This window comes from Mchenga conophoros, linkage group LG12 (genome assembly GCF_057382185.1).
Source record: "Mchenga conophoros isolate Kocher_MC1m ecotype Shallow Benthic linkage group LG12, M_conophoros_male_GT1.1, whole genome shotgun sequence".
Lineage (NCBI taxonomy): Eukaryota > Metazoa > Chordata > Actinopteri > Cichliformes > Cichlidae > Mchenga > Mchenga conophoros.
The window spans coordinates 38972450-38996852 of NC_140537.1; the positions used below are offsets into that span (position 1 = coordinate 38972450).

At 45.1% G+C, this 24403-nt stretch overlaps 2 protein-coding genes, 1 long non-coding RNA gene and 1 other non-coding gene across 4 annotated transcripts in view; all 4 read left to right on the forward strand.

The window, feature by feature from the left end:
• Positions 1–310, forward strand: part of LOC146563352 (uncharacterized) — a 516-nt gene extending 206 nt beyond the window's left edge. Inside the window, exon 2 of the long non-coding RNA XR_014894733.1 lies at positions 197–310. This is a non-coding gene — a long non-coding RNA (uncharacterized LOC146563352). The remainder of the gene's footprint in view (positions 1–196) is intronic.
• Positions 311–2802: 2492 nt separating this feature from the next.
• Positions 2803–9305, forward strand: LOC146563353 (inactive phospholipid phosphatase 7-like). The gene is made up of 4 exons (XM_085295789.1): positions 2803–5789; positions 6254–6579; positions 7380–7561; positions 7646–9305. The coding sequence occupies exons 1-4, from the start codon at positions 5608–5610 to the stop codon at positions 7847–7849; spliced, it is 894 nt and encodes a 297-aa protein (XP_085151915.1). The 5' UTR covers positions 2803–5607; the 3' UTR covers positions 7850–9305.
• Positions 9306–18730: 9425 nt separating this feature from the next.
• On the forward strand, positions 18731–18836 carry LOC146563354 (U6 spliceosomal RNA). The gene has a single exon (XR_014894740.1). It is a non-coding gene; the product is annotated as a U6 spliceosomal RNA (small nuclear RNA).
• Positions 18837–19292: 456 nt separating this feature from the next.
• Positions 19293–24345, forward strand: gstt2 (glutathione S-transferase theta 2). Its single transcript, XM_085295791.1, has 5 exons — positions 19293–19536; positions 20078–20165; positions 22837–22987; positions 23170–23346; positions 23969–24345. Exons 1-5 carry the CDS (start codon positions 19413–19415, stop codon positions 24113–24115), a joined length of 687 nt encoding a protein of 228 aa, XP_085151917.1. The 5' UTR covers positions 19293–19412; the 3' UTR covers positions 24116–24345.
• The last annotated feature ends 58 nt before the right edge of the window (positions 24346–24403 follow it).

Here is a 24403-nt window from a genome sequence, read left to right on the forward strand (position 1 = left end):
TTAAGGGACCGTCGCTAATTTCTCATGTTAGCTCTAATGTAAAGTGCCTAGTTAGGATTTATGTAAATAGTAAAATTAGCATTTGTTGACACTCCCTTATTTTGGTTGAATGTTCCACTATCCAGTATTGTTGTATTACACATTTAATTCACTCTGTTCACCTAATTATGGAAGACTTTTATGTTCTTTCCAACAGAAACCACACCATCACTCACCACACGGCATATAGCATTTTACAGTCTGTTAAATCCCCTCACTCACATTATGGATGTGTGCTTCGGATTCTTGCTAAATAAATGAGTGAACGACAGATACCTGAGTGGCAGTGGATTTTATGGATATGCCATCTGTTCTTATCGGACAACCCTGTTGAGATTGTGGATTCTTAGAGTCAGCACCTTATCATCTACATCAGTCATAGTCAGGAGGTCAAGTCCATCCCACTTACAGTGACCTCCTCCATTACACAGCTGTTTTTGTCCCTGCTGCAAAGAGCCAATCCAACTACACAGAGCATCAGCTACCTAGGCCGCATCCTTCGGAGGACCCGGCCTTCGCGTTCTACGTGGCCCGGGTCCTCCGAAGACCGAGAAGTGAGCGTCTGTGAAATGGGACGGTCTGCCCTTCAGATTTGCGTCACCGCTGTGTCGGTGGAGTTTATTAAACTCGGCCGTCTGCTCCTTGCTATCACCGAGTAAACTTAGAGGTCTGTAAGATGTACACAGATCTGCAGGTTTATCCTTTAAGATCATATATGGGCAAGGTTTAAGGTGAGTGGAAGTGTGCCCCTCTCAAGAGATTCTACATACATTTTTAATAAAGGACCCACCATGTGTTTGGCCATTTTTTGTAAAACTCTGGCCCAAACCCATCAGGGCCTGGAGCTTTTCCACTCTGTAAGGATTTGATTGCATCTAAGATTTCCTGCGCCCTAATAGGACTGCAAAGATCTAATCGACTTTCCTCTGATGGTATAGGGAGATTAACATTATCAAGAAACAATATCCTAGCATCTACAGCAGGGGTGTCAAACAGACGGCCCGCAGGCCGGATTAAACCCATTTGCGGGCCTAATCTGGCCCGTGAGATGATTTTGTAAAGTATAAAAATGAGCAGCAATTTTTCAATAAAGAAACTGCTGTTCCAATTGTGTCCATTGGATGGCGCAATAGCAATTGTGAGCTACTTTGTTTTGCCCGCGAAATTTAAACCCGATGTGCTTTGGCACCCTCATTGGCCCAATATGTCTCTGTCAAAAAGAGAAAAGTGGCTGCAGAGTGCAGTGTTCCAAGAAAAATGGTCATCCTGTTTATTCACGGAAGTGAAAGCTGTATGTTTGGTGTGTTCCCAGCATGTTGCAGTGCTGAAAGAATATAACCTCCGTCGCCACTACGTGAGTCTTCATGCCGACAAATATGACAACTTTCAAGGACAGCAGAGAAGAGAGAAGGTGAATGAACTGTTGGCGGGTCTGAAGAAACTGCAGTCTGTGTTTACTCACAGCCGAGGCATCAGTGATGCTGCAGTGAAAGCTAGCTACCTCGTTGCCAACGACATTGCACTAGCTTCAAAACCATTTAGTGAGGGTGAATTTGTAAACACATGTATGATGAAGGCATCGGAGATTGTGTGCCCCGAAAAGCGCCAGGCCTTTGCAAATATCAGCCTGACAGGAAACACAGTTGCCGACAGGATTTCTGATCTTTCAGCGGATTTGGACAAAAAATAGTCATTTATTGTGTTTTCAGTTGCAATTGATGAAGGCACATTACAGATGTTGCACAACTGGCAATTTTCATCCGCGGAGTTGATGACACATTGACCGTCACCGAGGAGTTCGTGGAGTTGGTACCGATGACAGATACAGCGACCGCAGCTGATATTTTCACCGCACTCGTCGGCGCGTTGGACAGGGTCGGAGTGGACCGGTCCCGCGCTGTCAGCCTGGCTACAGATGGTGCGCCCTCAATGATCGGGAAGAAAGCAGGCGTTGTAAAAAGGTTCAGAGATAAAGTGCAATCTGCAAATGGAGGACGTGGTTTTTGGACTTTTCACTGTATTTTGCACCAGGAGGCTTTGTGTTGCAAGTCACTGAAAATGGATAACGCCATGAAGGTGGTCATCCAAACTGTTAATTTCATCCAGAAGCCTCAAGCACCGTCAGTTTGACAGTCTTCTCAGAGAGAAAGACCACATCTATGACCTGCCATACCACACTGAGGTAAGATGGCTGAGCCGAGGTGCTGTGCTGAGGCGTTTCTTTGATTTACGAGAAGAAATTGAACAGTTTATGGAAGAAAACTGGAAACCAGTGTTAGAATTTCATTCTGCAGAATGGATGCAGCACCTTGCATTTATGGTGGATGTTACAGAGCACCTGAATAACTTGAACAAACAGTTGCAAGGACGCAACAAAGTTGTCACGCAGTATTATGACAGCATTTCAAGTTGAAGCTGTTATTGTGGGAGACGCAGCCCACCGGTGGTGATGCAGCTCACTTCCCCTGTCTGAAAAATGTGTGCACGATCCAAAGTGTGGCGGATATGAAGCAGTTCAAAGATAAAATAACAGGACTATTACTAGAGTTTGAGCAACGATTTCAGATTTTTGGTGAACTGGAGAAAGACTTCAAAGTTTTGTGCTCGCCGTTCACCATGAATCCCTCTGATCTGCCCGTCCGGATCCAACTTGAAATAACAGACTTGCAGCGTGACTCGGATTTGAAGGGAAAATTTGCTGCAGCTGACTTGAACACATTCTGTCAGAATCTCCTGCCTGGTTACCCCAACTTGATGCCCTCGCTGCAAAACTATTGTGCATGTTGGGAAGCACGTATCTTTGTGAGCAAGTTTCTCTGTAATGAGCATAAATAAAACAAAACTGCGCTCAAGGCTCACGCACAGGCACTGGAATCACATCCTGAAGTTAGCTGCTGCTCAGGATGTGAAGCCTGATATTGATGAGCTGGTGAAAGCTAAAGATGCCAGGTATCAGGAGTCACATAAACGATGCAACCCCACTGAAAGTGCTGCATGAGACACCCTGATGTACTTCTGTGAATCACTGAGGCACTGTGTGCTTGTTCTTTGTCCTCAGAATTTTCAAATAACTTGAGATGTTTTATGATTAATAGCTATGTTGTGCTTTTGGACACACTGTCCTCAGGCTCCAGCTTTATGTTTATATGTTTTTATGTTGATGTGAGAGTGTTTCTAATTGATTATATTTGATTTATATATTTAACTTATTCTGTGGTTCTTGTACTTGTTTGGGGAACAGCATTTCATTATTTTTATCTACATTGCTGCCTGCGAAGTGACACCCTGATGTAGTTCTGTGAAACAGTTTTGTGAATCACTGAGGCACTGTGTGCTTGTTCTTTGTCCTCAGAGTTTTCAAATAACTTGAGATGTTTTATGATTAATAGCATGTTGTGCCTGTACTACTTTGGGCATACTGTCCACAGGCTCTAGCTTTATTTTTATGTTGATCGTATTAAAACAAAGAAAACAATCTGAAGTTGTTATGTATACAATGATTTTACCAGTCCGGCCCACTTGAGAATAGACTTTTCTCCATGTGGCCCCTGAACTAAAAAGAGTTTGACACCCCTGATCTACAGTACTTTGACACTCAGGGGAATATCCTGATAGAACTCTTTCATTATTTTGCTGATAAGTTTAGCCTCGAATTGTAAAACACCTTTCTTATCTTTTAGAGAGGGTATTGCATAAGAGCCCTTTTTCCCCTGGGCAAGTCGGGCAAGTAAGCGTCCAGGTTTGTTGCCCGATTCAAATAATCTATGCTTTGCATAGAATATTGCAGTTTCTGCTTTCTGAGTTAGTAGTTGGTCCAGGGCTGATCTGGCTGCATCCAGTTTTTTAAGCACAGAAACAGACGAGGATTTCTTAAACTCCCTCTCCAAGTTAGTCATGTCGCGTTCAAGTACTAATTGTTTGGCTAAGGTGCTCTTCTTTTTCGCTGAGGTGAAAGAGATAATAGAGCCCCTGAGAAATGCCTTACCCGCCTCCCACAGAGTAGAAGCACTAACCCCCGGTAAGTCATTTGTAGAAAGAAAAAGTTCCCACTGATCTTCTAAATATTTGACAAATTCAGGGTCACTAAGGAGAGCTGGGCTTAGCCGCCAGTGTGTAAACAAGGGACCATAATAAGGTGGTAATAACTCCATTGAGACTGATGAGTGGTCTGAGAGAGCGCATGTGTTGATCAAACAACCCCGAGTTCTGTCAAGGACAGATCTAGAAACAAACATGTAATCAATTCTGGAAAAAGAAAACTGTAAAGTCTTTCACATGTGGATTACAAACTCTCCAGGCATCAAAAAGACCAAGATCTGAGCAGAAGTCCACTGCAGCCTTTGCCATTTTTGAAGGTGGTTGAGATTCTGGTGGATCATAATCAGTTTCAGGACTCAGACCACAGTTAAAATCCCCACCAATTATTACGTGATTCAGACACACAGAGGAGGTTTTTGCCAGAAGGTTTGAATAAAACAATCTATCTAAAATATTTGGTGCATAAACACTTCCTAATAGAATCTGTTCCCCATATAAAAGCCCAGTAATCAGAATAAATCATCCGTATCCCTCACAATAGTATGTAGAGTGAACGGTAGATTTTTATGGATCAATATTGCAACGCCTCTACGTAATCAGTGCTTGACATTTAATCAGCTGTGTGAAAACCAAGGAGGAACCCACCCGATGGATTAATAAAGTTTTATTTAATCTAATAACTTTAATCTCAGCCAAACCGATTTACTCACGAACAAACAAAACACTGAAAAAAGCCCAACAATAACATGTTTAAGTTGTCTAAGTGACTCATATATCACGTTTAACCTGAGCAGCGAAAGTCCGCGGTGATCTGAAAATGATGTGCCGGGAGTTGTGCCGTTCTCGGCGGCTTCAGTGACCCTCGAGCTCCCGGCGAGCTATCGAGCTGGTGGGTAACAGACGTCTCCGAAAACGTCGAAGCACTTTTGCAAATATGCGATATCTTGATAAACCGAGCAGATATTTGAAGTTTACACAGCTACTTTCTCGCCTGAAAATATGTTAAAAGTTTATTTTGTGACCCAGAAAGATTAGTAAGAGTAATTTTAAAACTTAGTAGCGGCCGCCATTGTTGGAAACTGGAATTGCCTGGGCTGCGCTATGAATTCTGGGATATGGTGGCAGTAAAGGACACACCCGACCCATCCTTCAAATCTGGGGAAAAGGAGGACGCATTTGTCGGCTGCATTCAGAGGAGTCTGTGAATTGGGACAGCCTTCTTCGCGTTGCTGTGACGTAATCGTCTACAAATGCGGCCTCTGGAGGATGCAGCCGACGTTTTGGGACAGCTACAGCCTCATGTCTATTTACTTTTGACCTTTGACCTGCCACCCCCATTATGATTCAAGTGTCCACATACCTTTGGTGAGACGCAGTAAAATAGACAGAGTATCCCTTTAACACCCCCCCCCCACACACACACACACAATAACAGCTGAGAGCAGAAGAAGAAGGCCAGCAGGTCTATTAATAGCAGATCCCACAGAGTCAGACCCGGCCCAGCACGTCCTCCACCGCTGCACCACCACCATGCCCGGCAGCCAGGCCCAATTCCGGGCCAGAGACCGCAACAATGTCCTGAACCGGCCCGAGTTTCTGTCCCTGAACCAGCCATCCCGCCGGGAACAGGCGGTGGGGGAGGGACGGGGGGGCGGAGGTCCGAGGAGACCTGTGTTCAGACAGCAGAGTCAGCAGGACAGCACAGGGGGGAGGTAAGACAAACAAGCTCCGCCCACAGACTCGGGACCTGGACCGAGACCAGAGTTTCATTTAGGTGCTCAAACTTTTTCTGTGACCCGATCCTGGATCATCTTCAGTTAAATTCAATAATGCAAAATCAGAATGTGACCTTTAAACGTAACGGTGCTTTAATAAAACCTTCTGAAACCCGACGCCTGAGAAGAGCCGAGTTATTTTTAAGGAGTTCAGAGCTCAGTCTGTGACCTCCTCCTCAGACTGTGGGAGCTCCTCTCCCTCAGCATTAACATGCAGAGAGGAAGCTGCCTGACAATCAGATTTTAGGTGGTGATCTCAGTGTTCGCTGATGCTCCTTCACTGGGCCAGTCTGAGCACCTGTAAACAAAAGCATGATGGGAAGTGTAGTTGTGTTCATGCAACAGTCTGTTTACCCACATAAAATGTGGGTTTTTCTAATGGAGTCTGGTCTTTTCCTCAGGGGGGCCAGAGAGTCCTCCGAGAGCGGTCCAACTGCTGACAGCGGCGGTGCGAAGGATGCCTCCCGCTGGCCGGAGCAGGACTGCATGCAGCTTAACCCGTCTTTCAAAGGTATCGCCATCAGCTCTCTGCTCGCCATTGACATCAGTCTCTCAAAGCGTCTAGGGGTCTGCGTGGGAGCCCGCGGCTCCGGGGCCCCGCTCCGCCCCATGATCACCTTGCTGGCCCTCACTGGCCACGCCCTCCCCTGGATCTGTGGCACCCTAATCTGCCTGTGGAGGAGCAGCACGCTGGCTGGACAGGAAGTGCTTGTCAACCTGTTGCTGGGTCAGACACCTGTCTGTCTCTCTGCTGTCTCGTCTGTCTCTCTGCTGTCTTAACTGTCTCTCACCTGTCTGTCTCTCACCTGTCTCTCGCCTCTCTCTGTTGTCTCTCACCTGTCTCTCACCTGTCTGTCTCTCGCCTCTTTCACCTGTCTCTCACCTGCCTGTCTCTCTGCTGTCTCACCTGTCTCTCACCTGTCTGTCTCTCTGCTGTCTCACCTGTCTGTCTCTCGCCTCTCTCACCTGTCTCTCACTTGCCTGTCTCTCTGCTGTCTCACCTGTCTCTCACCTGTCTGTCACCTGTCTGTCTCTCTGCTGTCTCACCTGTCTCTCACCTGTCTTTCTCTCGCCTCTCTCACCCGTCTCTCGCCTGTCTGTCTCTCGCCTCTCTCACCTGTCTCTCGCCTGCCTGTCTCTCTGCTGTCTCACCTGTCTCTCACCTGCCTGTCTCTCTGCTGTCTCACCTGTCTCTCACCTGCCTGTCTCTCGCCTGTCTCACCTGTCTCTCACCTGCCTGTCTCTCGCCTGTCTCACCTGTCTCTCACCTGTCTGTCTCTCGCCTGTCTCACCTGTCTCTCACCTGTCTGTCTCTCGCCTGTCTCACCTGTCTCTCACCTGTCTGTCTCTCTGCTGTCTCACCTGTCTCTCACCTGTCTGTCTCTCACCTCTCTCACCTGTCTCTCACCTGTCTGTCTCTCGCCTGTCTCACCTGTCTCTCACCTGTCTGTCTCTCGCCTGTCTCACCTGTCTCTCACCTGTCTGTCTCTCGCCTGTCTCACCTGTCTCTCACCTGTCTATCTGCAGCGCTGATACTAGATGTGATGACGGTTGCTGGGATGCAGAAGTTGGTCAAACGTCGGGGACCGTGGGATTTCCCGCCAACCTTTTTTGACTACATTGCCATGGATATGTACTCGTTCCCAGCAGCCCACGCCAGTCGGGCCGTCATGGTGTCCAAGTTTCTGCTGAACCACCTGGTGCTGGCGGTGAGTAGCTTGCTGCTTCACAGATAACAAAGACTGGAACAGTTTACAAACCTGATCCAGGTGTGTCCGCCTCCTGTCCTCCAGGTGCCTCTGAGGATCCTACTCTGCCTGTGGGCCTTCCTGGTGGGCGTGTCTCGGGTGTTGCTGGGGAAACACCACCTGTCAGACGTAGGTTGCGGCTTTGCACTTGGCTTCCTGCACTTCAGCCTGGTGGAGTCGGTGTGGCTGGACTCGGCCACCTGCCAGACGCTCATCTCCATCGGCACGCTGGGCTGGACTCTGGTCTGACCTGGTCCAGACTGGTTCTGCTGCAGACTCGGGTCCAGCTTCGCTGGGTTTTTCTGCCCTCCATCAGCTCAGTGCTGCTGACAGGAGGCAGGGGCCATGTGGTCCCAACTGTGGAGGACCTGAGGAGGGCTCGTAGGAATGTTTGAGTCACAGGTACTGAAACAGGAAGTGTCTGCAGTCCCACGTCCTGTGGGCTTTTCTTTCTTGCCACCATCTCAGATTCTTCAGTAAAATTTTGTTGAATTTTTTTTTCATGTCAGAAACCGAGTTTGGACTTTCATTCTGCTAATGTTGAATTTTATTTGAAGAACGTCCTCGGCTGTTTGAAGCTTCATAGTTTTTGCATTGTTCACTGAGAACAGAGTTCACAACAAAAGCTGAAGGGTGCTCCTCAGAGCTAAAGCTCGGGTGTTATACTGGCGCTACAGATTCTCTTTTCGGGGAAGTTTTCCCAAAACGATTGTGTTGACTGTCTCATCAAATCTCAGAAACTTTCGAACAGGTGCTGATTATGTATCTGAAAGTGTGACGATGCCAGATTGTATAAGAAAGGCTGACTCGTGAAGTGCAAACAAACCTCTCAGGTTCAGACTCCTTCAAACTCTTTTCTTTTCCTGATGAGTCGGCATCAGCTCGATAAGTGTTTGTCAGCATGGTGAATACCTACAGAAGCATTCACAGAAATACGCCGCGACTGTAAGGCTGCCATCGTGTCCCACAACAAGCAGCCAATGAGGGCAATATTTATCAAAGACATGAACTTTGATCTTAACCCCTAACAGCATCCACGTCTCTGTTTGCACTGCTGTGGTTTAGCAGGTTTACAATTTGTTTTCAGAATCTCCACAAGAACAGGCCTGCCTGAGTCTTCCAGAAACGGTCCAATCAGAAGAACCTTAAAGGGGAGGAGCTAAATCAGCTTGTTTAGGACAAGGGATGAAGGGAGGGGCTGCACCATGCCTAGTGTGAACTGTGACTCATGCAAAGCTGCTTTATTAGACTTCAAGTATAGATTTAAAGAATGGAAGTGAGCCCAACATCGCCTCCTCAGACAAACTTTTTATTAAAACAAAAAATTGTCCAAGTTTTTCTTCTGTTCTAAACGCTGTTACCGGAGCGCCGTCTTTATGCAGATTATACCCTGATCTGTATTGCTCTGTTTCTCTGTGTAAAACATCCCGGATCTTAAACTTGAGATTTCCCTTTTCCTTTTGTTAGTGTCTGTCAAACAGTATTTCAGCTAAAAACATTATATTTAACTCTTCAAAGCTCAAATACAGAGAGTTCATGATTCTAGATGAAAATGAAGAAATGAGAATTCACCATGTTTCATCTGAAGGTTTCTGTAGTTTTTCTGCCCCTACATTGGCTAGTTTGTCCTAAAGCTGAGATGATGAAACATGTCAAGTTTAAACTATGCATCTGTTCAGAGTTGCTAAATAAAACCTGTTTGTTGCCTAAACTGTGGTGGGAGTGGTTCATGTGCAGGTGTAGGTGAGGGTCATGACCCCCATCTGCACCTGCATCGCTTACAGAAACTTGTTTGAAGCCTTTGATCAGAGAAGGCCAGATGTTTTCAGCTCAGACTGACTGTGATCCTGTCAGTCTGAGCTGACACACATTGTGTTTTAGGACACAAAGTAGTCCTGTTGTTGTTTTTGAGTAACACTGGTTTGTTAATGGAAAAAGCAAAAAAAAATATAAACCTGTAAAACATTAAAACATGATTTTTTTAAATGATTCTATCAATAATAATAATAATAATAATAATAATAATAATAATAATAATAATAATAATAATAATCTTAAACAATAAAAGCCTTTAGGGAACAAAGTGACTTACTGTTGAACAACAGGAGGACTTTTATTATGAAAGGGAGGGGAGAGGAAGTGAAGATTGCTCCCCAGAAATGGAAAAAGTCCATGATGAAGAGTCAAGGACAAACACAGCCTGGAGCTTTTCACCAAAATAATTGACAACCTGAAGCAATTTCAAAATAAAAGTCTCTTCATCTGCAGGTTTAAAGTGCTTCCAGTCCTTGGAAAGTTTAAGGCTTTTCTTGTGGATCAAAGAGTTACTGAATTGGCCCTTTAACTGAACTGGTTTCCAGTCTGGACCTGGTTTAGTTGTATCTGTGTGTCTTCCAGGTGAATTAAACCAGTCAGGGTCAGGCTGTGGACTGCGGCGAACACAGTTTGATGATCTTGTGGTTTTCCAGTGCGGCGAACGTGATGATGTTTTCTGTCGTATGACAGGTGGTTAAGGTCACCACGTATCCACAGACACGGAAACAGAACCAAAAACCAGAAGACCAGCGACAAATCCACAGAGCTTCCTCCTAAACAGAGTTCTCATAGTGAAGACAGTCACAGAAAATTCTAAGCCCCGCCCACATATGAAGCGCTTTGTGTAGCTAGCATCAGTGAAGCGGTGTGAAAGGGTGAAGGTCAAACCTGTGAGCTTCTTAATGATGTCTTTGGTCTGAAGGTCCAAGTCAGACACGATCCACTGAAACACACGGGTCAAAGGTCAGGGCCTGCGTCCTGTGAGGGCTGAACCGAGCTGACGTCGAGCTTTTATTCTCACACTGACCGTCTGAATTTAGGGATGAACTCACGTCTGAAATCATCCGGTCTCAGCTGCGAAGCTGCTAATACAACAGACGGCATGTCTCTCCTCGGCATGTGCAGACAGCGTCCAAAATGAGTCATCACGTCGTGGTGGACCAAACGCACACTGCAGGTCACATGACCTGTTCCTTGAAAACTGCACAGACAGTTACCGGGAAGAAGTTTTGGAATTCCCAAAATGGAATAATCCTCATCATTAAACCCTGCCACAGATTACAGGTGAGGGGTACATAGAGGTCAAAGGTCAGCTTTGCTTCCTGTGACAGACAAGTTGGCGAAGACGGAGTACTTCTGATTCTCATCTTCACACACTGAGACAGAGCGTACCTTTCCTTTGTGTAGTCCCAGAGCGTCAGCGTGCTGATGAGAACAGACAACGGCGCCATGCTATTGTCCGTTCACAGAAAACTTCACAAAATGCAAATTAAAACCCTTAATGTGAGTTCTAAAGTCATCCGTCTCCTGTACAGGTGCTCTGAGGGGAAAATTATCAAAACAGTCTCTGAGGCTTTAAACATGTTAATTTTAACGTGAGAGTGTGCGGGGGCTGACTCACTGCTGCCTCTGCTGGACGTTAGAGGAAGTGTTGAGAAAGATTTAAGTGATGCCCTTATTGAGAACAGGTGTGGCAGTAATCAGGCCAGAGAGATTGAACTCAGCTTTTCAAAGATGTGATACACCTCAGTTAATTTATGTTATAATCAGGGGTGCACATGAGTGGTCCGCAGGTGCGCACGCGCTGTCAAAATAAAAGACGCGCACCAGATAAGAAGTTGCAAACCGCGTTTGCGTCCATATAAAAGGCACTGTTTTTGTCCGCGAGAGTGGGATTTTCACAGCATATTCCGCACCACATCTCTGTGCGTTCATTGTTTGTTTGAAGCCAGCTCACCTCCTGCAACCACTTCTCCGAGAATGCGTGCTTCTTTTGCGGTTCGGACTCCTTCTGATATTTCTTTGGAGGTGGAGGAACACCAAAGTAATTGCTTAAAGGAGTTTCTTTGACATCTTTAAGAGTTCTAAACAAATGTCTGTCCTCCTCCAGAAAATCTTATGTACGCAAACTTCTTATCTGGTCTTTTTAAAGCTGTGGGAGTCCAGTGATCCACAGTGACAGCCATTATCCACATACGGTGAAAACATGGACCAGTGGTGAACCTTCCCAGGAGTGGCCCGCCAACCAAAATTACCCAAAGAGCAAAAAGAAGAAAAAACCCCAGAACAACATCCAGAGAACTGAAGTTAAGGTCAGAGTTCATGACTCCACCATAAGAAAGAGACTGGGCAAAATGGCCTGAATGGCAGGGTTCATGGAGAAAACCACTGCTGAGCTAAAGGATAAAGGCTCGTCTCAGTTTGCCAGAAAACATCTGGATGATCCCCAAGACCTTTGGGACAGATGTGTGTGTCCCATTACATCTGGCATGAAACTACCACAGCTTTTCAGAAAATGCACATCATACCAGCAGTAAAATATGGTGGTGGTAGTGTGATGGTCAGGGACTGGAGACTGTGGGCTACTCAAAGTCCTGACCTGACTCCGATTGACATGCCGTGGCATGACCTTAAATAAGCAGTTCATGCTCGAAACCCCTCCAGTGGGGCTGAATTACAACAATTCTCCAAAGATGAGTGGGCTGAAGTTCCTCCACAGCTGTAAAAGGCTCGTTGCTACTTATCTCAGACGCTTGATTGCAGGTGTTGGTGCCAAGGGTGCCCCAACCAGTTATTAGGTTTAGGGACAATCAAGTTTTCACACAGAGCCATGTAGGCTTGGGTTTGTTCCCTTTAATAATAAGCACTTTCATTTCCAAACTGCATTGTGTTTAGTTGTGTTATCTTTGTCTAACATTTACATTTTTTTGTCTGAAACATCTAAGGGTGACAAATATACAAAAACAATTCCCACCACTGTAGATTGATACCTAAGTACAAAGGGTCTCGGAAACTGCCATGGAAAGACTCACAGCCTTGGCCTTGAAGAGGTACACCAGAGAGATCGAAGGCAGGAGAATAAACTAGATGTTCTCCACTGAACCATCCAAGGTGTACTCGCAGTGACAGGGGGACAATATAAAACCAGCCCCACCAAGGCTGGAGACGGAGCAATACTGGAACAGCATATGGAAGTACATCAGGAAGATGGCCATAACTGACTGTGTGTTTGCTGAAAATGTCAGGCAACAGAAACCTGAGAAAGAAGGGGAGCAAGAACCATCATGGAAGGACAGACCCCTGCACGGTATGTACCACCGGCAGATAGAGGAGGTGGCTGATATCCAGAAATCCTACCAGTGGCTGGACAAAGCTGGACTGAAAGACAGCACAGAGGCACTAATCATGGCAGCACAAGAACAAGCTCTGAGCACAAGATCCATAGAGGCTGGGGTCTATCACACCAGGCAAGACCCCAGGTGCAGGCTGTGTAAAGATGCCCCAGAGACAATCCAGCACATAACAGCAGGGTGCAAGATGCTAGCAGGCAAGGCATACATGGAACGCCATAACCAAGTGGCCGGCATAGTGTACAGGAACATCTGTGCCGAGTATAACCTGGAAGTCCCGAGGTCAAAATGGGAGATGCCCCCAAGGGTGGTGGAGAATGACCGAGCTAAGATCCTGTGGGACTTCCAGATACAGACGGACAAAATGGTGGTGGCTAACCAACCGGACATAGTGGTGGTAGACCCCCAAACTAGGCGAATGGCTCCAGCTGATCCCAGGAACAACACCAGAGATCTCTGTCCAGCAGAGCGCAGTCCTGGGAACAGCTAAGATATTGCGCAGGACCCTGAAGCTCCCAGGCCTCTGGTAGAGGACCCGAGCCTGAAGTCATGATATCGTGGTTTTAGCTGCATGTCAGCCAGTGGTGTTGGAGATCCTTGTAAAAACCAGAGGTGGGAAGTGAAATAAGGACTTAGGTATACTTATTTTTTTTGTGTGTTTGTCAAATGTCAAGTGGGACAACAGGAAGGTTTAAAATGATTTTTGTGGTGTAATCTGTTTAAGCATAACCTGTTTTATTGTGAAAGGGGGTTCTGAAACAGGAAGTAGACAATAAAGGTAGGAGTTTGAGTTCTCTACAAGGTGTCGCTTGAATCCTTGCCTAAAATCCTTGCCACTTATCCCACTTCTTGCTGCAATCGCGCTTCTGACACCATGTGTCAGAAGCGGGATTGCAGTAAGAAGTGGGATAAGGAGGTTTGAAAGATTTCGACTTGCAAGCAACCTGCACCTTAGCTCAGAGACTAACCAGGTAAACACACTCATCTACTGCATGGGGGATGAAGCAGATGATATCCTCCGAGGGCAAGCTTTATCGGACATACAAAGGCAGCCGTACTAAGCAGTAAGAGACACTTTGGATACATACTTTGTTCCCAGGAAAAACATTATCTATGAGAGAGCCCGCTTTAATCAAAGAACACAGCAAGCTAATGAGACTGTTGACTCGTTTGTCACCGCACTTTATGCTTTAGCTGAAAACTGCAGTTATGGTGCACTGCACGATGAGTTAATAAGAGATCGCCTCGTCGTGGGTCTGAGGGACATCAGCTTAGCGGAGAGACTTCAAATGGACAAAGATTTGACGTTGGAGAAAGCAGTTAAACAGGCCCGGCAGTCTGAAGTCATCAAAAAACAACAGACAGACATCAGAGGGGAAAATAAGATGGAAATAGATGCTGTGACAGCGAAGCACAGGGAACAAAAGCATTCAACATTCAAACCCCGAAGAGAACGTAAATGCACAACAAAGGACAAAACACCAAATGGGAGATCATGCTACAGGTGTGGGAAAACCCCTGCGCATGGTAAAGGACAATGCCCAGCAAAAGATGCAACATGTCACTCATGTGGTAAAAGAGGACACTTCAGTAAAGTGTGGAAATCTGTTAAATCTGTGCATGTGATAGAAACAGAGAAAAGTGATGATACACCCGTGTTTCTTGGTTCTGTAGACGCAGGTTCAGATCCTTGGTATGCAGATCTCACTATCAGAAACCACAAAGTTAGATTTAAAATAGACACAGGAGCTGACGTCTCTGTTATCCCAGCCCAGATGTATTACTGCATAAACCAAAATGAGACAGAGTTATGTAAACCAGATAGATCATTGTTTGGTCCAGGGGGTACTCCACTTGATGTGTTGGGTATGAGCAGAGAAACAATTTGCAAAGGTGAACAGGGAATACAGGAAAATGTGTACATTATCAAAGATTTGCACATAGCACTATTAAGCAGGCCAGCAAGTGTCAAGCTGAACCTTGTGTGTAGAGCTGACAGTATTGACATGAATGTGTTGAATGAGAACTACCCAAAGCTGTGTCAGGGATTAGGTTTAATGCAACAACCTTATACGATTAAGTTGAAACCCAATGCTGTGCCTTTTTCCCTGGCCACACCAAGACGGGTCCCCATCCCTTTGTTAGGAAAGGTGAAACAGGAACTGGAAAGAATGGAGTCCATGGGAGTAATCAGCAGAGTTGAAGAACCAACAGAATGGTGTGCAGGTATGGTCCCAGTGCCAACAAAAAACGACTCTGTGCGTATTTGTGTTGACCTCACTCACCTCAATGAAGCAGCGTGCAGAGAAAAGTACATCCTGCCTTCGGTTGAACAGACACTTGGATCCCTGGCGGGAGCAAAAGTCTTCAGTAAGTTGGACGCAAACAGAGGCTTCTGGCAGGTTCCATTGTCACCAGAGTCAGCACACTACACAACGTTCATTACATCCTTTGGGCGCTTCCACTTTAACAGACTTCCCTTTGGAATAGCGTCTGCCCCGGAACATTTTCAGCGTAGAATGTCAGTGATCCTTAATGGGCTGGCAGGGTTGTCAAAAAACCACAAACACTGGACTTGTGAAAATAAACAAAACAAAAAAGATAAACATGGGTTTAAAAGTAAAGGAAAAAAGGTTGAAGAGAAAGAAAAGTTTCTATGAAAGGTTCTAAATGTTCTTGTAAGTTTGATGTTTTCAGCGAAAGGAGGGTGTGGTGTAATCTGTTTGAGCATAACCTGTTTTATTGTGAAAGGGGGTTCTGAAACAGGAAGTAGACAATAAAGGTCGGAGTTTGAGTGCTCTACAAGGTGTCGCTTGAATCCTTGCCTAAAACCACGACAATTTTCTGACCACTTTTTGAACTTGTGGAATCAGATTAAGTAAACTTTTGTTGACATCGAAGTCGTAAGAAAGCATTGGGTTGATTTGTGGTTTATGATTTAGCACAAAATAAACACATATTTTTTAAAGAATCAAGTTGGAAGTGTGTTCTGACACAAACCACCTGTTGCCACCTTCAGCCTTTTACTGGAGTACTTTTTGTTTTGACACTTAAAAGGCCGTGACAGGCAGTAAAGTGTCTGTGTGCGGTTTGTCTCACAGTGCAGCAGAGCTTGGATTTGACAGGGAGAGAAAAGAAAGAGAGCTAAGTTCACTCAGACATGCAGGAAGACAGGAGAGGACAGGAAGAAGAGAGCTTAGTGTTAAAGGTGTGCTGAGCCACTACACAGTGTCCCCTCACCTGCTAATCCTCACTTTAACCTCCAACTGTTGTCATTGTTGTGACATGGGCAGACCGTGGGGATATGGGGAATGAGGACCCAGGCGCGGTGCTCTGTGTATAAACAGTGCGTTTATTTACAGTGATGGAAAAACATGACAATAAATCCCGTGCTCTCCCGGCCTGATCAGCTGCAAGTGTGTCAAGGTCTTCAGGTGTGGCCAAGGGCCACACCCACACACACACCCCTACATGCACATACGTCTACAAGCAGGGAGAAGGAGGGACAGCAATACAAAATACATACATTATAATATTAGTCCATAACTGCTCAGGGTCCCTGGGTCTGAGCGACCCTGGGACCCTGAAAATTGTAGTTTTTAGGTGTGGAGGCAAAGAGAGAAAACAGGTGTTTTTAAAATTCTCTTTCACTACTTGTGTCCTACAGATTTAAACTAAGTACACTCATTAGAATGAGAAAGTTCTAAATAACTTTGAATACATTTTATATTGTCATGTGCTAATATTATGTCAATACAACAAAAGGTTCAGTTACCTTCGTACAAAAACTGTTCATAGAGCTACTTTATACTTTCTTACTTTGGTACATTTCACAGCTTTTGAGTAAAAAACTTGCTTCAGTACTTCAACTGGAGTATTTTAACCCACGTATCTGTACTTCTGTTTGAGTAAAGAAAGTCTGTACGTTTGCCGCCTCTGGTTAAAACCGATGAGTTATGAAATTTAGGCTACGTCCACGGGTATTTTTGAAAACGCAGATTTTTCTATGCGTTTGCATCTTTCGTCCACACGTAAACGGCGTTTTCGGTCACTGAAAACGGAGATTTCTAAAAACGCCTGCCAGGGTGGATATTTTCTAAAACTCCGTTTTTGCATTTAAGTGTGGACGAGAAAAACGGAGAAAAAGCAGCGTCAAAGGTGTGCGCCTTTTTTGACGTCACAGTGTGCGCCACGTTATTGTTTCGGTGAAATGGATTTCTACAATACTGTTACTGTTACTTGTACTCTCTGCAGTGTTTAAATGCTTACATACACACACACAGTTACCGTCCCTCCACACATACCACTCGGTTCTGCTTCTATGCCCCATCCTTGTTTACTATTTCCCACCGAGGCTTCTAGTCTTCTGATTGGCCAACATTTCTACACGGTTAGGACTATAGCGCCACCTGCTGCTTTGGCATGTTCATAGCAGGGGCGGATCTAGAGAAATTTTCTTAGGGTGGCATGAGGGTGGCATTTTTTTTTTCAAACACATATGCAGGTGGTTACATATGGTTACATGATTCAAATGCAGTAAGTATGCACGTTTTTCATATAAATATAGTCGATAACTTAATTATTGTCTGTAGCCCACATAATTACACACTAGTTACATAAAACGTGAGTTTTGATGCTATGTACTGTATAGCCTGTATGATAAATAAATATGTTGCCCAATAAGTATAAACTCCAGAAAGCTACACAACATGGGGCGCTTCATTTACAAACACAAGTCTAACTTGAGTTTCACTGTTTTTGTTAGAAAACAGTCACATTGTTGCAGCTTAAATTACACAAAATGTCAGAAATCTGCACCGTCATGAACAAACATGTAAACCCAATTTTTCATGATTTGTTGGATGAACCCACTGAGGTCTGAAATACAACCGGCCATTTGTGACTCCTTTTGAGTTTACGTTTGTATTTCACCCTCAGATTGTTTCATTTTATTTTTTCCCCCGTTGCCTTGTTTGGTGTCTTTTAAGCTCAACTGAATTTAGTTGTTTTTTTCACTGACATACTGCATTAGTGTTACTGATCTGAAACCACACAAAGAACTTAAGATCCTAGTAGTATTTTTTACTGTAAAAAAAAAAAACAGTAAATTTTTATAACTTGAAATGCAAATATAAAACGTACATTTTGTAAACATAAACAACTATTTATCTAAAAATGCAGCCGATACACCTGCTGTTTTTCATTTTGTACAACCATTTAAAAATCTTACTAAAACTAAAATGAGAGAACAATCAGGTGTGGCAATAAGATGCCCCACAAATGATGTGTGCCAGTAAAAACAAGTTTGTCCACCAAAAGACAGAAGAGCACAGGGACAAACCTGCAGGCCCGACAACAGCTGGTGTATCACTGGTTTTCTACTTAGTGACAGTGTTTACAAATGTGCCTCTGTGACAGTCATTAGTGCCCTCACTGACACACAAAACAAAATGACTACACAACAGAACGACTACACAACACAACACACTAAGTAAACACTCCACACTAAACGTCACAAATCTGCCACATCTAAACTCTCGCTCTGTCTCTCTCACTTGCTCGCTCTGTCTCGCTCGCCCTGTTACCGTCACTCCCCAAACTTTTCCCTCTTCCTAAACAACCAAATCCCACATGTTGACTTTTTTTTAATTGGTCGACATGGTGCATTTTTCCACCAATAAGAAAGAGGTGGCTTTTTTCCTTTCTTTACTGTTTTCGCGCTGTCTTTAGAAAACGCTTAAAACACACACGTGACGACAGTATTTAGAACGAAGCGTGGCTGATATATATATGATCATAACTCTGGATTTACTGGCCTGTAATTAAAATTTAAAAACTTTGAAGTTGGAACTTTCAATGTGGGCTGAAATAGGCTGCAGCTTGTTGCTGTGTCAGCTTACATCAGTCACCAGTGAGCGCCTCCAGCGCAGACGGGCTCATAAGGCGCAGACGGGCCGGGGTGGTCGTGTTACTTCGGTAGCACATATACTAAAATTGGAACGATACAGAGAAGATTAGCATGGCCCCTGCGCAAGGATGACACGCAAATTCGTGAAGCGTTCCTCATTTTCTTTAGAACTAATTCGACTCTGAAATAGTTTGAGAGAGAAGGTTTATTAATGACGACAGATAAGCACAGCAGCTGTTCATGCAGTCTGAACACAGCACACGCCACGGACACGCTCCCAGTTTACAGGAGAACAGAATAATCCTTCAATTGTCCCACAAGGGGAAATTTGGTTGTGTCAGCAGCAATAAAAACACACATATATGCAAAAAGAACAGGACACAGAACAAAAAACACAATTTTTACATATTTAAGCTGAGAAAAGCAATGTGAGGTTATAACAGTAGAAGCTGCTGCAGTGCTGATGTAAACCTCTATGATTGTTGGGTGACTACACAGAGGAAGAGGGTCGTCCTGTCATGATGCTTCTGTGTTTCCTCTGAAGGAGGTGTCAAGGAGGCGCTGCAGTGTCCTCCCAGGAAGCTGTAACCTTTTCTGGGCTGCAGTTGTCTGTGCGGCTGCAGGGGGCGCTGTGGAGCAGCTGTCAGGCTGCAGAACCTCAGGGGAAGACGGGCGGCTACCTGCTCACGCTTTTTGTGCTTTTTTCGCTGGTTTAACGGATAAAAACGCCTCGGTCACCATGGCAACAGGCCGGCTGGTGGAGGTGTACCTGGACCTTCTATCGCAGCCCTGCCGGGCGGTGCACATCCTGCTCACCTGCACCAAAATCCCGCACAAAGTGCGCGCCGTGGCGCTGCGGAAAGGTGAGCTACTGACAGGCTGGTTAACCAACCAGCCGGTTAACTAACCGACTAGCCGAGCGGCTAACTAGTCCTCTGACGGCCTGCTCACCCGTGTACGCACTCGGCGCACTTAGAGCAGTTTGTGGGCACACAACTTCAGCTGAACTCCGACCCGAAGAACTTTGACCTACATCCGAGCGGTGCACAGAGCCCGCCAGACCTCACTCAAAATCTCCGGATTTATGCTCTCTCTGACCCCGTGAGAGGAAACTGCATCCGAACCGAGCTGATCCTCATAGAAAACGTCATGAGACTGGTCGGGGACATTCGGCGCTCTTAAACTCACCGAATGTCCGATTTTCACACAGTTTACATGTTTCGGAAACAAAAAATAACAACAGATCATTATTCTGGGAATCTTAAATCACTTGGTTTCCCATCGGAGTTCTGAATGAAGCTGCTGCTCAGACTTCTGTCTGCATTAGAGCGCACACGCTGCAGGCCGCTTTATATGACCTGAGTTTTGAGTGGACTTTGTTTTTAGCTTCTCTTGTGTGTGCAGGAGAACATCGGACTCCGACCTTCACCAAGCTGAACCCCATGCAGAAGGTTCCTGTCATGGTGGACGACGGCTTTGTCCTCACAGAGAGGTACACACACACACACACAAAATTCAATTTTATTTACACAGCACCAAATCGCAACAACAGTCGCCTCAAGGTGCTTTATATTGTACAGTAGATCGTACAATAATACACACAGAGAAAAACCCAACAATCATATGACCCCCTATGAGCAGCACTTTGGCAACAGTGGGAAGGAAAAACTCCCTTTTAACAGGAAGAAACCTCCAGCAGAACCAGGCTCAGGGAGGGGCGGGGCCATCTGCTGTGATTGGTTGGGGTGAGAGAAGGAAGACAGGATAAAGACATGCTGTGGAAGAGAGACAGAGGTTAATAACAGATATGATTCAGTGCAGAGAGGTCTGTTAATACATAGTGAGTGAGAAAGGTGACTGGAAAGGAAAAGCTCAATGCATCATGGGAATCCCCGGCAGCCTACGTCTATTGCAGCATAACTAAGGGAGGATTCAGGGTCACCTGGTCCAGCCCTAACTATATGCTTTAGCAAAAAGGAAAGTTTGAAGCCTAATCTTGAAAGTAGAGATAGTGTCTGTCTCCTGAATCCAAACTGGAAGCTGGTTCCACAGAAGAGGGGCCTGAAAACTGAAGGCTCTGCCTCCCATTCTACTTTTAAATACTCTAGGAACAACAAGTAGGCCTGCAGAGCGAGAGCAAAGTGCTCTAATAGGGTGATATGGTACTACAAGGTCATTAAGATAAGATGGGGCCTGATTATTTAAGGCCTTGTATGTGAGGAGCAGGATTTTGAATTCTGGATTTAACAGGAAGCCAAAACAGGAGAAATCTGCTCTCTCTTTCTAGTCCCTGTCAGGACTCTTGCTGTATGGGCAGAAATCTGTGCCATCAGAAACTGAATTTGAATAAGTTCAGTTTGAATTTGAATTGTAACTTGAATAAATGCTTTTGAAAACTGAATTTGAATTAGTCTAATTTGAAATTGAATTTATATTTTGAAAATGAATTGATTTGCTTTGAAACTGCATTTTATCCTTTAAAAATTCAGCTCTGGAATAATTTCAGTTTCACTTCTCACCATTCAATTTCTGTTCCAAAATTCAGTTTTTTGGAACTTACATCCGGTTCCGGTTCAAGCACAGATGAATAGAACTACGTTTTACTAGCGGACCGAAAGTGTTACCGACGGGAATCTACAGCGTCTTGAGCTGAATTAAGACTTCAGAAGTCATTCGTCATGTCGAATGACCAGCGGATAAACTCTCAGGTTGGTAATAAATGTATTACATGTATAAGAACAAGCGTCAAGTTAACAAATGATAGCCGTACAGTAACTTTTATGCTTATTGTAGCTGCTAGCTAAAAACGCTAATTTAGCGTAGTTTGCCTTGAATTCAGCTTTGACAAACAAATATATCACTTCAAACAGAGGTGATCCAGTAATGCTGCACTAATGAATTAGACTAACTATTCACTTTAGCTAAAGTTATTAAGTTAGCTAAAGAGTTGGGATGCTGTGTAAGACATAAATAAAGCTAAAACACAAAGGTTTGGACACCGTTTTGCATGTTTCCCTACTGTAGGGGTCTCTGCAAGCATACAGAGGGGGTACTCTGAGAGGGTCCAAGATGACAACTTTGGAATTCTACTAGAAACAGTCGATCATATTTGTTGTCAAAGCTGAATTCAAGGCAAACTACGCTAAATTAGCGTTTTTAGCTAGCAGCTACAATAAGCATAAAAGTTACTGTACGGCTATCTTTTGTTAACATGACGCTTGTTCTTATACATGTAATACATTTATTACCAACCTGAGAGTTTATCCGCTGGTCATTCGACATGACGAATGACTTCTGAAGTCTTAATTCAGCTCAAGACGCTGTAGATTCCCGTCAGTAACACTTTCGGTCCGCTAGTAAAACGTAGTTCTATTCATCTGCGCTTGAACCGGAACCGGATGTAAGTTCCAAAAAACTGAATTTTGGAACAGAAATTGAATGGTGAGAAGTGAAACTGAAATTATTCCAGAGCTGAATTTTTATAGGATAAAATGCAGTTTCAAAGCAAATCAATTCATTTTCAAAATATAAAATTCAATTTCAATTTAGACTAATTCAAATTCAGTTTTCAAAAGCATTTATTCAAGTTACAATTCAGATTCAATCTGAGCAATTCAAATTGAACTTATTCAAATTCAGTTTCTGATGGCACAGATTTCTGCCCATATTGCTGCAGCATTTTGGATTAGCTGAAGGCTTTTCAGGGAGTTTTTAGGACTTCCTGATAATAATGAATTACAGTCGTCCAGCCTGGAAGTAATAAATGCATGAACTAGTTTTTCAGCTTCACTCTGAGACAGGATATTTCTAACTTCTCCTTCTCTCACCCCAACCAATCACAGCAGATGGCCCCGCCCCTCCCTGAGCCTGGTTCTGTCGGAGGTTTCTTCCTGTTAAAAGGGAGTTTTTCCTTCCCACTGTCGCCAAAGTGCTTGTTCATAGGGGGTCATATGGTTGTTGGGTTTTTCTCAGTGTCTATGAAGCGCCTTGAGGCGACTTTTGTTGTGATTTGGCGCTATATAAATAAAATGGAATTGAATTAACTTTAGAGATTAAAACACACACACACGCTCACTCATTTAAAGTGTGTTCCTGTGAGGCAGGACGGGTCACGTCGGAATCACATGCTCAGTGTAAACGTCAGGTTGTGTCATGTGTTGCAGCGACGCCATCCTGAAGTACCTCACCACCAAGTACGATGTCCCAGAGCACTGGTATCCACGGCAACCAGAGAGACGAGCCCGAGTGGACGAGTACACAGCGTGGCATCACACCAACACACGACCGCACGCTGCTAAAGTCTTCATCCTGGAGGTATGGAGCCAAAATCCTGATTTTGTAAAACACGTCTTCAAATATCTGAAATCAGCTGATCAGGAGACGGCAGCGTGGGGTTCTGTGATGACGCCGCACCTGTTCTGACATCATCAGGAATATAAAGCTGCTGTAATGCCATGAAGGAGCTCAGGTGTGCTTTGTGTCTCCGCCCACCTCAGGTGCTGCTCCCAGCTCAGTCTGGCTCTCCGGTGGATGAGGCCCGTTTGAATCGCGCTCTCTCCGACCTCGACGACACGCTGGATAAACTGGAGTCCATGTTTCTTCGCCGCCAGCCTTTCCTTTGCGGTGATGACATCACTGTGGCCGACCTGCTCGCGGCGTGCGAGCTCACGCAGGTCAGTTTCTGGATGCTCAAGCCCCGCCCCCCTCAGAGAAGCTTTTTGTCTCTTTGGGTATGTTCAGAGAGCTCGTCTCCAAACAGCTGCAGTGAAACTGAGACACAAACAGGAAATGGAGATGCTTCCCCTTCAAAGTAAAAGTTGTAATTCTGCACTGCTGCCAACAAAAGTGCAGCTTTTACTTTGAAAGCAGAGCATGTCTGTTTGTGTTGCACTTTTTAACTTGTCCCTGCCCCAGCGAGCAGTTACAGACATGATACTCTTGTGATGAGGAAGAGGATCAATAGGGGGTCCACGACCCTCTTAGGGACTCTCCAGTTGTTGTTCTTAGAACTGAAGAAGCTTCTCTGATTAAGTCCCAAAGCTTTTCTTTCTGAGCTCCTCAGACTACAATGAGCTGGATGTCTGAGAACCTTCACAGACTGAGTTCAGATTATTGCTTCTCTTCTCATGAAGGATGCTCCACTGTCTCCTCTGCTAAAGGAAGCACTGAAGCTCCTTTCCTTACTCTGAGGACTGACAGCTGATTAGAAACGCTCCCGAGAGGAGCGGGCACTCTGAACGTACCCTCTGTTTGTGTCTGTATGGTTCTGAGCATGCTCAGTGTGTCTCCTTGCAGCCTCTGGGCGGGGGCAGAGACGTCCTGAAGGAGCGTCCTCAGCTGCAGCGGTGGAGGAGTCGAGTCCAGTCGGCCGTCGGTGAGGCATTTGACGAAGCTCACAGCGTCCTGTATGCCCTCAGAGACCGCCGCCGAGCCCGTCTGTGACATCGGCATGAGGGGGAGGAGTTAGTCGAGGGTGTGAGGAGGATAAACTTTGATTTCTCTGCTTTAAAAACCTCAGAGGCCTTCGAGCCGTCACAGAGTTCCTGGACTCTGATCGATGACAGAATCAATAAATCTATCGATGAATCAATGTTGGAGTTCAATGTTTGAATCAGCTGAAGCACTTTAACAGGAAATGAGCTTTGAAATGAAAATAAAAAAAGCTGCTTGTACTTTGCCCCTTGAGTGTCTGTGACTGAGCGCCCCCCGCAGGCTGGAGGAGGAGCTGCG